Source organism: Xenopus laevis, chromosome 1S (genome assembly GCF_017654675.1).
Source record: "Xenopus laevis strain J_2021 chromosome 1S, Xenopus_laevis_v10.1, whole genome shotgun sequence".
Lineage (NCBI taxonomy): Eukaryota > Metazoa > Chordata > Amphibia > Anura > Pipidae > Xenopus > Xenopus laevis.
The window spans coordinates 200,538,834-200,552,822 of NC_054372.1; the positions used below are offsets into that span (position 1 = coordinate 200,538,834).

Consider the following 13,989-nt stretch of genomic DNA (forward strand, 5'->3'; position numbering starts at 1 on the left):
GGAATTCAAAAATAAGCTCCTGCTTTGAGGACACTGGGAGCAACATCCAAGGGGTTGGAGAGCAACATGTTGCTCAGGAGCTACTGGTTGGGGATCACTGCTATAGAGAATGTATTGTATGGACTGCATCATTTCCAGCTTGCAGCATTAACCCATTCATTTGTTTCTGTTTTGTTTTGGGCTTATACAATGTCTTTATATAAAACTTTGTTTTCTCATATAATCTCTGGGGTTGTTCTCTCCCAAATTAATCCATGCTACTCCAAGTGGGAAGCAACACCATAGTGCAGGGGTCAGGAACCTTTGTGGCTGAGAGAGCCATAAACATCACATTTTTTAAAATGTAATTCAATACAATATTTTTAAAACTAAATACAAGTATATTGAATATATCCACCAATTTAAGCAAAAAGTTCAATTAAATAGTAATTAGGCAACATAAGCAAATTATAAGAAAATAGTACAGGTATAGTATCTGCTATCAGGCCACCAATGTGGAATTCTAGAGCTTAGTTATATAGTATATATATATATATTTTTTTTTTTATTAAAGATTTAGCAAAGAGCCAGGTGCAACCATAAAAAGAGCCACATCTGGCTCCAGAGCCATAGGTTCCCTAACCCTGCTCCCCTGCCCCTGTAAAAGAGAGGTGCAGAAGGGAACTAAATACTTTAGCTCTAACATGAAAATCAAGCCCCTGACTCGCTAGACTACCATTGTGACAAAACAAGGCATTAATCATTAGGCTAGTGCTGCTACTTGCCCCACACCCACCTCTCCACCTTATCACACTGCCTGTGCTATAAATTGGTGTAACAGGATTAGGGAAAACACAGCTGCTGGCTAGCAGCTTTCAGTCAGAGCAATGGGGGGATGGTTTAGAGCTAAGTGATCTCAAGTTACAGTTTCAGACAAGTACCTATAAGGCTAGGGGCACACGGTGCGATTTCGCCGCGATTCTGCGCTGGGCGAGTTGTCGCTGCGTTTTTTAAGCCGAAATAGCTTTGCTAACTTTGGCGCTGGCGTCAATGCAAATCGCGGCGAAATCGCTGCGCTAATTCACACGCGGCGATTCTTTTTCTACTGTCGCCCGGAAACGCCCAGCGAGGCAACTTCGGGCGACAATAGAAAACGAATCGCCGCGTGTGAATTAGCGCAGCGATTTCGCCGCGATTTGCATTGACGCCAGCGCCAAAGTTAACAAAGCTATTTCGGCTTAAAAAACGCAGCGACAACTCGCCCAGCGCAGAATTGCGGCGAAATCGCGCCGTGTGCCCCTACCCTAAAGCTGGTCAGGGGCTGATAAAAGCTGCTGACAGACTGAGTTGGTAGCTTATTGGCCTGTGCACGGGGCACTCTGACAGGCTTCTCTGATCAGCTGGCCGAGAGTTGGACAAATGCCGATCGGGCAGAGTTAGATCACGATCACATGTGTTCGTTAATGTGGTTCCGCAATCCTAATGCCTGCATTATGATCTAATTGTTGGGCTCTAGGGGCCACGATCAGATCAGCCTGATATTGCCCACTTTAATGTAGGCATAGGCATATCAGAAATCTGCTTGTTTGGCAAAATCACAAAACAAGCGGATCTCTACGTGTATGGCCACCTTAAGGGTGGTGGCACATGGTAAGATTAGTCGCAAACTGAGAAATCTCCTTGAGGCAGAGTAGGCACATGCCTAGGGTGCAAAGCTGGGGGGCGCCAGGCATGTACCAGCTCTGTTGCCTACCCCATGTCCAGTCCCCTCACCCATCTTGTTTTTGTGCCTACACGCATGCACACACCAGTTGAACTTGTGCATGTGCAAAGTGACACAGGCGCATATGCACATGCGCTGGCGTCACTTCGCGCATGCACGCTCTCAGCAAGTGCTGCGCCTGGACAGGTTGCCTAGGGCATGTATGTGTGCATCTGCCAACTATGCCACATATACATGGACGCCGGCACATATGCACCGAAGCCGGCACGTATGCGCCATGCACACCGCTGTGCTGGCCCACATATTTTGTTTTTTACATGGGCCTAGCCAAACGGGGAGGGTGTCCCATTCTGGCTCTGGGTGGCGGCTAGGATTGCCACATTTTCTGGAAAAAAATACCGGCCTTCCTATATATTTATCTTTTTTCCCTATTAATAACATTTGGTCTAACCATCATTTTTACTGGCCAGGTGGCAACCCTAGTGGCGGCAACTTGAGGCCAGAAGGGCGTTTAAGAAGCAGCGTTAGGGCTCGTACACACTAGCATTTGGCCGTGCGCTCCCCTGCGTTCCGTTTGGCTGCGTTCAGCCGCAGGGGAGCGCAGGTCTAGACGCTTCTAATTTCTTTCTATGTGTCTGTACTCACACAGGCACATGTAAGCGATGAACCATGGAAAAACGCAGAAAAATGCAGCATGCTGCATTTTTCCTGCGTTCAGCACTTTCATGTGTCTGTGTGAGTACAGACACATAGAAGGAAATTAGAAGCGTCTAGACCTGGTAGCCTAATGGTCTAGGTGTTGGCTTTACATAGCAAAGGTTATGAGTTCAATCCCTTTTTCCTCCACAAGTTTTATTAAGTTCACTGATTGGTATTGGAATGCAAACTTCGTTTAATGGCAGATTAAAGAGTTAAGGAATGAAAAGATATAGTGGTATTAACAAACTGATTATAATTCAGGGGTGGAATTTTATTGGTAGACTAAATGTCTTGAAATTGCCGGAGCTACCCTTGCACTGTTCATGGTGCCACTATTTCTTTTCAGTCTTTATGTGCTTTATTATTATGTGATTGGGCATAATTTGAATTAAAATGAACATTTTACTTTTTAATATAAATTAAAAAAAAAAAAAAAAAAAAGTATGTTCGGGGAATTGAACACTTAACAATATGATGAAAGTCTAACACTTAAACCACTAGGCTACAAACACCATACCTGAAGTAAAGAGAATAAAATACATCTTTATCTACACTATGCTTAAAGTTGTAGCAAAAAAAAAAAAAAACTTTATTCGGGAACAGTCCAAATATCAGTCTCACAGCCCAATATCACATCAAAATCAAACGCTGGGACACACCTATTACCCATCTGACCATGAAGATTTCTGCCTCCCCATGGCTCCACAAATTCTTGTGTGAATGATCATACACAAGCATACAAGTGATCAGCACCTATCTGTGACTGCAGCTACAGGCATTATATCAGCATGCAGACGGCACTGGACAACTAATAGACAGCAAGGAATGGAATGAAGGCAAGACAGTCCAAGTTTTACATAAGGGCAAATAAAATGGTTGCATGTTCTGAGCGTAAGACCCAATAGTTCTTCACAGGTACTTCTACAATTGCATGTAGTCGTTCACAATGCAATGTAAGAGTTTACCCCCTTCTGTAGATGTTAGCAGGAGGCCCCTCCAGTGCCCCATTGAAGCAGCCTTGTATTAAAATTAAGCCAATTCCTTAATCAATATGACATCTCAGCTGTCTGTTAGTTTACTCAGTAGCCAGAAAAATGTTCTTGTTAAATTTGCTGACGATTTCTCTCTCATTAATGCATGTATAATGCTACCTAATGCTTTAGCTAGCGCTTGGCGGCCTCTAGTGGCCACAGCTGGTATTGCATGTTGGTAACTGCAATAAACGCGACGAGGCAACTTGACATATCGCACTTGCTGCTGCTTATCTTGTGTTACAGCGCATTAAACGCACAAAAGAGAGTGGCTCCATCTGTATAAGTGCAAACCAACAATACCATTGAACATCACTCTTCTGGTATCCTCTCCTGAGGAATACCTGGTAACAATGGGTACTGTGGAGAAAAGAACAGTAAAGAGCAAAAGTGCAAATACTGTATTGAGTAAGTTTCAGTGCAAATAACATCAGTTACATAACTTTATTACATTTCATGAGAACCCTTAAGGACACTCAGGCACTTAACTTACGATACGTGAACCATCCATAGTGTATCAGGAGGTCCAGGCACAGGCTTAGCTGAAAAGAAAAATTAGCATAGATTTCTTTTCACATATGAACACTCATTTTTCAGTGCAGTTGAGTTACATGACCCCACCATAACCAAAAGCTTTATTCCATATCACACACCCCCCCCCCTACCCAAGTGTACAAAGTCACTGAGAGCCACTTGGGGAGTAGTAAGGTGAAGAATAAAGGTGCTACTCAGCGAGTAGTTAGAGGTAGAAGAGTTTTGGTGGGGGCTCAGCAGTCTTTGTCTCATGAACCCAACTATTTACAAGTCCAGACAATGTTCAGAAGTCCAGCAACTGAAAATGGTGAACAAACAAATGAAGAAGGCCCAAACAGGGGCATCAATCTAGACGACTTCTTTGAAGAAGGCCCCAATAAACGGGCATCAATCTAGACGAATAGAAAACAAAGACAACCCTCAAGGAAATCTCACAAACTGGAGTCCAGAGAGAGCTGTGCAAACATAGAGGGGGTCATACACCCGGAGGAATTTCAGTCACACCTCCTCTAAGGAAGGCTTGTCGATCCCTCTCCCAAGGCATGATCTGGCCCGTGTGTCCTCATAGGAAAGGTAGTAGTTGGGGTGCGGCTTGTCAACGCGGCCCCCATTGGATATGAGCTCACTAAGCCCAAAATGCTTCTCTTCCTGAAACTTTCCGCAGCTTTTGACATAGTGCTTCAGGATGGTACGGCCGTACCACCACTCGTGAACCACGTTGCTGAGGAAATTCAAGTCACGCTCCCTCTTGGTAGCGTCGCTGTGGAAGAGGCCTCCAGAACCAATTCCCTCCTTCCTGAGGAGCTCCCCGTAGATCCATTCATCAAGGTGCTTTTCCATCTCATCATACACCCATTCCGGGGCATATGGCATGTAATAGCCCCACTGGTCATACACCTTTATATTGATGATCCTCTGGATCCTAGAAACGGTGCGCTGCTTCTTAGGGTCAGCACGCCCAGGGGAGACCCAAAAGGAATTATCGACTTCAGGGCTCTTAGGAGGCAGTGGCTCATAACAAAAAAACTTTGTATCATTCGATGAAGATGGAGTTGGCAGAGGTCCAAAATCCATTTCAGCCCAGTCTGGCTCTGGAGATGCTATAGAGAGAAAGCTACTCTCCGCAGAGGAACTGGGTAGAGAGACATCAGCATTCCCCTTAGTGGAAGCTGTGCTCCTTGGAAGCGTGGAGGAAGCGCGGCCGCGGCCCCTACCACGTGTGGCTGGTGTTGCATCTTTAGCGGGAGGATCCAGGGAAATGCCCCCCATAGCAACAGAGGCTTGCTCTTCACCCACAGCCGTGGGACTAGAACAGCGTGGCATTGGTGATGGACAGGCAGGGGGTGCAGGCTCATTGCCAGTCACAGCTGCGACATCAGGCACCCTGGGGACAATCTCTTCTGGTGCGGGAGGTGCTGGGGACATGATCATTGGCCCTGGGGACTCCTCTACAACAGCTAGGGGCCCCATCCAGCAACCAAACCCACACACATGGCACGAAGAGCTAATTCTTCGGAAAGCTCTATCCCCTTCAGCGCCGCAGCGCCCACAGTACGCCACAATCACCTTACATTCGGCAGTTATGTATTTTTCCCCAAAAGTGCCGTTCCACACATACCTTTTATTGCTTGTTTCAGGTATTGGGTCTTTCAGGGTAAAGTTGTTGGAAGCAGAACCGGCTTCCGGATCAGGCCAGCCGTCCCATCCATGATCCGCCATCTTGAAACAGCCGCTTGCCACGTGGCTAAAGATGGTCGGCAAATGGTGTACCCGCAGCCGCAGGGTAATAGACAAAGCTGGTGTGAACTCCGCACAGGATCCGACCACAGCCGTGGACCGGTAAAGGTGCGGCACTGAGGACCTTGACAAGTTGGTATAACCGTCTGGGTATCCGCAGTGAGGAGCGGGAGTAGTTGAGCAACTTTCCGCTGTTAGGATGGAGTAAAAGTGCCTAGGAATCCAGTCGCTAAGATTGGTAAAGTAGGCTAAGGCAGGAACTATGTCAGAACACGTCCTTCCTCTTCAGAACACTCCACAAAATGGTGGCGGTGACGTATAGTCATAGACCGCCTCCTTTTCCAAGCGCGCCAAATAGTATCTGAGCGGGACAAGATGGCGCCTGCGAAATCTCGCGAGGGCTAAAATGGCGCCAGCGAAGACTCACAGTGCAAAACACAAACGCCAGCGAATATGCGCCTGGCGGGACTTTAGTGGCGCAGGCGAATAGGGGAAACGGGGAGAACCACCAAGCCCGAACCCACGGCCTTACTATGCGCACACCAAAAATAGCAAGTGCGTGCAGGACTGCCCTTTGCCTAATGGGTCCGGCAGCCTGTCAGCAAAATTTAAAGGGACAGTGCACAATTTCACAAAAATTGCCAAAAACACAATATAGCCTGGAATGGGGGCGGGGCCCCACGTTGGGCGCCAAAATGTAACGCTTTTCTGGCCTAATCTGCCAATTAGGAGTTAAGGGTGACCAGCTAGATAGTGAGCATGGGTTACAATGCGAATCTTCACCCAGGGCAGAGCCTTCGCCAAATGGAAGCTTCCCCTTTAAACTGTAGTTGAACTACAACTCACAGGCATATAAGTGTGAAAGATAGAAGAATGGACGCCAGGAGGTTCTTTAGATAGTGAAAACAAGTGAAATGGTTTATTTAGCTCAAAAGGATATGCAAAGGCAAATGACCACAGGTTTACTCACGCAGGAGTTGCAGTAGGAGTTAGCACATCACAGAGGAGAAAGGATAGCATTGATGATGATGCAGCATGTACAGATGTCACTCCTCAAGTCAAACAGTAGGAAGAATATCTCACTCTCAAAGACCAGCGACCAAAGTGAAACAGGATCGATCAAGTAGGGGTCAGGCAGTGCTCTGCTAACTGAGTTCCCTATCACTGAGTTCCTTACACTAAAGGCACCTTAAAAGCCTTTGGGAGGCTACTCCCTCCTATTCTCCTTGTTGGAGCACAGAACTGCTCATGCTACCTTAATCTGGCTATCTCTCTCTCCTAGAGAGACTATTACAAATCTGCCCTAATGATAGCTAATCCTCATTCACGGGATTGCCTGGTTCCCGACTTCAGCACCAAAGGTACAGGTCCCTTTGGGGTAATGGCTTTACTGGGGCCTTGGTGATCCCAGGCTCAATGGGAAACACCTAGCAGCACAGACACCAGGAGCCAAAGAGGAAGAGGCCACTCCCTACACAACACTATATAGCAGTGTGGCAGGGGAGTGTCATTACACTCTTTGTCCAATAGGTGTGGATGTTACACTTTACCAGTTAGAAGGGCTTGGCCCAATAACAAGGGAAAAGAGAACTACATACAAAGGTAGGGGATTAACTCTATAGGAGCCTAATAGATCCTATAGGTCCCTACAGTACCTTACAACTGCCAATCACACAGGGGGCCTAGCTGCTCCCGACCTCTATTGGTATTTCCTCGCAGCGCAGCCGGAAGTGGTGAAAAACTGGTTCTCTCGTCGCAAACAAACGCGGAACACTCATTGAGGCACAGCTGGTGGGTTCACTAGAGGGTTTGAAAAACCTACTGTTTAGAGGAACCTCACATACCAAAAATGTCTCCCCTCTAATGAAAGCCGCAGTGAAAGCATGGCAAGTGGTGCTCAATTTTTACCCCAAATCACAACAAAACTGCTTGGAATTTTCTCCACTTTGGTGCAATCCCAAATTACAACAGCTCAGCACTATCCCCGACCCACAGAAATTCCATGGTCCTGAAACAAAACTATTCCCTTCCCATCAGTTTATTTTTCAGATACTTACAACTGAGACAAGCGGTAGATTTCAAAATGTATCGGTAGATAAAACTCCCAGAAGTATTGAGCTAAGCATTAGAAAAGAGACCCTCAGTAAACCTCTTTTATCCCTTTATGCCCAGTAGTCTCAGGCAGGGAGCACCTCTCTAACTGTTAAATAAATGGCAAAGGGATATTCCCGGGATTACTGCAGAGGACTGGGGGGATATACTGGAAGCTGCCTTTGAAGCAATCATATGCAGTAAAGATAAAATGACACAGCTGAACTACATTCACAGGGTTTACCCCACATAGGCTTCACACTATGAACCCAAATATAAAAGATGAATGTCCCAGATGCTCAGATTCCCCAGTAGAGTTTCTGCATATGGTTTGGGTCTGTCCGATCATTCAATGTTTCTGGAGGGAGGTAACACAGCTGATCAGAATGAAAACTGAGGTCCCCTTACCATTGGATCCCAAGGTTTTATTACTAAACCAGGTGATGGAAATATCACCGAAAAGAGCACAGAGAAATCCCATAACTATTCTATGTATGTATGCAAAAAAGATGGTTGCAGTGAAGTGGAAATCAAGAAATGGACCTGCTCCAAGATTGGGAGCAGATCATTTAAAATCACTTCCAATGTATAAAACAACTTATATGAGAAGGGGCTGTCTGGAGAAATGTAACAAGGTGTGGGCACAAGGTGTGGGCACTGTGGAGAGATGATGAGCCAGACTTGAGATCTGGAGATCTAGCAGGAGTACTGCCCTCCTCCAGGGACCTGAACAATTACGGTACAACTGGGTTTGCCTCCCTAATGGTTACCCTCCACAATATTGTCCTGAGAAACAAATGGTACATTTAATATGCTTTTTTTCTCCAATGGCATTGTATATGTAAATGACAACATCACTCAGGTTAATGATTGTAAAGTTATGTTTCATTTTTTATTAAAATATGTACAACAAAAAGGTAACTGCTAAATAAATGTCTGTAACGCTCAGAAATTACAGGGCCCCATACAACAAAATTTCCTGGGCCCCCTGGGCTGCACGCACCGCAAGCCCCACCTACAGGCCCCCCCCCACCACACAGTAAAAAAACAAAAAAATATTGGTGGCTAGGGTTCCCACATTTTAATAAAAAATAAAAAGATATTGGTGGTCAGGGCCCCCCATAAAAAAAACATTTGTGGCCAGGGCCCCCCATTAAAAAATATTGGTGGCTAGGACCCCACATGAGAAAAAAATTGGTGGCCAGGGCCCCTTAAACGTCCATGCCTTCCCGAAGTCAGCAGCTCTCAGAAAGATGGGGGGGCCGGCTAATCAAGTAAGTGTGGCGTGGCCGGGGCCCTACTTACCCTCGGGGCCCCCTACAACTCTCCCCCCTGTCCCCCCCTGATGGCTGCTCTGGTAACGCTTATCAGATGTGCATTAATAAAACAGATTTGTTAAAAACAGGATGGGATCTCTCTGTGTAGATGGAAATCCTGGCTGAGTCTCCCCCAGATCCTCTTCTTCTCCTTCTAGTCAGAAAATACCAGCACTAGTGTATCACCTGTTTCACGTTCATTAATAACAGTCACACTGGTTACATGGAACTATTTGCCAGTATATCTGTGTATCTAGACTCTCATTAAATAATTTAATACAGAAGCAAAAGGAACCCCCTGATTGGGCCAGGGCTTTCCCAGAAGGACAGTGGTGGAACTAGATGTTACTGGGCCCCACAGCAAATTCATTTTAGGGCCCCTAAAATATCCAGAGGTTTTCATGTTTTACCAATATATGTTGAAATTGCTGATTAATTTGATATATGTTGAAATTGCTCATGCGAGCCCTGTACCCCCTGCAGTCACAAGGTCTGCTTCCCCTGTAGTTACACTGCTGCAGCAGGCTCTGTAGGATTAAAGGACAAGGAAAGTGTAAAATAGAATAAGGCTAGAAATGCTGTATTTTGTATACTAAATATAAACTTACTGCACCACAAGCCTAATCAAACAAATGATTTATGCTTTCAAAGTTGGCTACTGGGGGCTGTCATCTTGTAACTTTGTTATACATCTTGGCCTGACCCTGACCCTGCACATGCTCAGTGTGGTCTGGGCTGAGTTCTGCATGGCTGGGAAGTAAGGCGGGGGCTCCCCCTGCTGTACATAAGTATGATTGTTTCCCTGCAGAGCAGTTAGGGACCGTCTGACAATTCCTATCCACAGCAGTAAATGAAGGGAGAATTTCACTGCATACAGTCAGGTTTCTTATAAAAACTGTATGCATTTTTTAATTAAAGTATATTGGAGAAAGGTTTATTTTTCATTAAAGAATGTAAAAATGGGATTTTATTGTTTTGCCTTTCCTTGTCCTTTAACATCTGTTGGGACACGGGGGATAAGAATTGTAACACTGATGTTCAGAGATGTTACAGATATATTACAAGTCCTAAGTCAGACCAGCGACTGCAGGATATTAAGAATAGAAAAAGAATTGGTTACCAGATCTTGTATAAAAGCCTGTGCAGAATAGAAGAGAAACAATAGGTGGGGGGATCAGATCAGGTACAGAAACACTTTTAGTTGCTGATGCAGGATGGAAACAGACACCTCCCAACATTTTGGAAACAAAAAGAGGGACCAAAAAGTTGTAGCGCTTAGCGAGGCAAAACATTTTTTTGGTGGCGTCCATTTTTGTGGCCACAGCCCTAATTATGTTTATTTTATCAAATTTGGCAGGTTATGAAAGTTTGAACACATTTCTGTGTTTTTTTTTCCAGTTGTTACAGTTTTGCTAATGAAGGTGAATTACCCTTTAAGCTGTGAGTCTCACTTCTCCCAAGGGACCTGTTTATCTTATATTGTTACAATTACTTTTTTGCTTACAAAAATATCTTATCTACTGCTGAGGCTGTTCTGGGCTCTCTGCTAAAAGCCAATTAAGTTAGAAACTTTGTTTCTTTTTCTGGCTGTTCAGTGCAGAGAAAAACTGGAGTTTCCAGTGCAAATGAGGGACTGCGGGTTGAACTGTCAAAAGAGGGACTGTCCCTCCAAATACAGGACAGCTGGGAAGTATGGCGCCAACAAATGCACAAAGCAATATTGGCATGGTCTCTCACTGCACTCATACTCCAGACACATTCGCTATGGCTTCTCCGCTAAGAGCACCCGCAATGACATCATCTAAAAGCGCGACTGTAGCCGAGAAAACCTATCTATATGAGTGACAGCTTGGCTGTGTTCCCATGGAGACCAAGAGGGCGAGGCCTACATTCAAATTTGTTTTGCAGCCTCCCTCACATTGGTCAAATGTGGTTCTTTCTCTACACCTTGCCAATTCAGTGCAGCGATTGGTTGTTCCATTCAGGCAAAGCATTTTGGTTGGTTATTGAGACGGAAGCGAAAGCTGGTGGAAGTGTGAGTACAGGGGCTGTTGCAGGAGTTTGTTTAGCAGTGGGGCCGAAGCAGCTTCTTGTACCTGGGGCCTGCGGATTTGTAGCACAGCGGAGAAGGGGGAAATATTAGTCTAAGCTGTGTATATATATATATATATATATATATAATGTTTGGGCTGAGCTACTCCGATACACTGATTCCTTTATATAACAAGAACAAATCTGGGGGGAGGGGGCAGAGATACTGGGGAGGCACTGAGTGACTTAAACACAAATATAGGTATTGGACCTGTTATCCAGAATACTCCGGATAATGGATCTTTCCATAATTTGCCCAATAGGCTGGTTTTGCCTCCAATAAGGATTAATTATATCTTAGTTGGGATCAAGTACAAGCGACTGTTTTATTATTACACAGAAAAAGGAAATCATTTATAAAAATGAATAGTATTTGGATAAAATGGAGTCTATGGGAGAAGGCCTTTTCATAATTCATAGCTTTCTGGATAATGGATTTCTGGATAATGGATGCCAGACCTGTACTCAGATTTTTAAGTAAAAAGCAATACATGTTATTCTGGTGAGACAGACATTGAATTTAGCTGAATGTATTAGTTACAAAGGCTGTTCAGTCATGGTTAGAGAACTGCCCAACATCAATGTGTCTCCTGAACTCCTTTCCTTTCCTGCCATCACTGAGCTAAGGGCAGTTCTCTCAATGAGGTTCCTGTTGGGCAGTTCCCTAACTAATGATTCTCACCCAGACATTATCCCCCCATACACAGAATGCAGCATGAAGGGGCTCAGTGAATGTGGCAGTGAAGGTGTGTAAGTGTCTGATTGGCTCACTCAGCTCATAAAAGGACAGACGTCCGGCCTCATAGTCCAATGAGATCCTGATTCTCCTGGAGGAAGGAACGTGGGGTAACTGTGTGTCTTTACTGTCATGTCTCACTGTATATTTATTATTCCATCTCCACAAACACCAGGACTTGTTATTAATCCCAATCAAGGACTGACCCCCTCTCCTCTCTATACTGGGATAGGCCACCCCTACCCTCCAGTTCCCCGATTCACTGACCTCCACTTCCCAGTAATGTCGCCCTGAGGGGAAACTCCTGCTGCTTAAAGTCTGAGGAACATGAAATCTCTCTGGGGTTTGTGGGTGACGCTGGTCTGTGAGTGAGTAGGAAGCAGATTTCCTGTCCCCTGATACAGATACAGGATTATGAGCCGTGTTTATATCCAGTAATAGGTCTGTAGCCTCCTGCCCATAGATCCTTCCCTTTACCCCAGTCACAATGGCAGCTAAGCCTGTGAGTAATGTCTCTGAGATCAGATCCACATCCAGATCCCCTACAGCAGGGACCTTTATATCATGTCTCTCTCTGCCCCCCTCATTATCTGCAGCTCCATGTGATTCCCGTTCCTGTAGGACAGTGAGTGGATCTGCCATGTTGCACAGCTCCTCAATGTGACGGATCTTCCTGGACAGCTCGTCCTTCTTTATTTCCAGCTGCTCCATCAGATCAGTGAGTGTGAGCTTCTCTTTCTGGCTGGAGATGTTACTCAGGAGTCGCTTCTCTAGGGCTTCCAGCTGTTCCCTGATGTCTCTAAACAGGGCAGTGACTCTCTCTTTCTCACCGGCTGCTTTTTCTGCCACTTCTCTCCTGCGCTCCTGCAGTCTCTGGGCTCCTCTCTCAGTCTCCTCTCTCTCTGGCCTCAGTTTCTCCAGAACTTTCCTCAGTGTCTCTTTCTTCTTCTCAGAGGCCTCACTCAGCAGCTCCACCCTGTGGCCCCTGTGCTCTCCGGCCAGACAGCAGGACACACAGATACAGACAGACTCCTCACAGCAGTAATACTCCAGAACCTTGTGATGTACAGAACATTTTCTCCCCATAAAGGAGTCGGTGGGTTGGGTCAGTACATGTTCTGCTGACTTGCTGTGCCCCCTCAGGTGGGTCTCACACAGAGAAGCCTCACACAGGAGACAGGATTTAGCAGCAGGTACAGGAGAGAGGACACAGTAGGTGCAGAAGATCCCAGTCTCCCCCGGCTCAGTCTCAGTCAGACAGAATTTCTCCACCAGGCCACGCAGCTTCCAGTCTGTTGTCAGTTCAGGTCTCCTACTAAATCTATTTCTACATTCAGGGCAGGAAGGATTTTCTTGGAAAGTTTCCTCCTGGGTGTCCCATGTTGTCCCAATACAGACCTGGCAGAAGTTATGGCCACACGGCAGGGATACAGGATCAGTATAAATGCTCGTACAGATGGAGCAGCTCAGCTCAGCTCTCAGATCAGCAGCCGCCATCACTGAAATCAGGAACAAGAAACGAAACTGACCTTTACTCTCTCTCTATAACCAGTGGGACTTGTTTTATCTCCCAATCTCACAGGGGACGGCAAATGTATCATGAAGATAAAAGCTTCCTCTTAAGTCTTTCAGTTCTCATTATATAATTGCTATTTAAGGGAATACTGCTGGAAATGAATATGGATTTATTGCCTGATTTATGGGGGCACTCAAGGAAACTTCAATGCAGGGTTACCCCTTGCTGGTTAATTAGGTGCGAACGTGCAACGTTTCGGGGCGAGCCCCTTTATCAAGCATACTACCCAGCAGACAGGAGGGAGCCAATGAGATTAGAGGAGGGAAAGGGGTGTTACAGGAGTCCCCCCTCCTGCCTGGGGGACCCCACTAAGAATCTTACTCCAAGTAGAGAATGTTCTATTAACAACCACCCTCTGTACCCGATCCTGTAGCCAGTGTCGGACTGGCCCGGCGGGATACCGGGAAAATACCCCGTGTGCCCCGACCCAAGTGGGCCCCCGCCGGGCCAGACCCCCTCTCCCAAACAGTTTTTTT

The 13,989-nt window shown here is 45.9% G+C and overlaps 1 protein-coding gene across 1 annotated transcript; it reads right to left on the reverse strand.

Moving 5' to 3' along the window:
- Positions 1–11,600: 11,600 nt before the first annotated feature.
- On the reverse strand, positions 11,601–13,468 carry LOC108704994 (E3 ubiquitin-protein ligase TRIM7). Its single transcript, XM_018241738.2, has one exon. The coding sequence runs from the start codon at positions 13,432–13,434 to the stop codon at positions 11,866–11,868; it is 1,569 nt and encodes a 522-aa protein (XP_018097227.1). The 5' UTR covers positions 13,435–13,468; the 3' UTR covers positions 11,601–11,865.
- Positions 13,469–13,989: the final 521 nt, after the last annotated feature.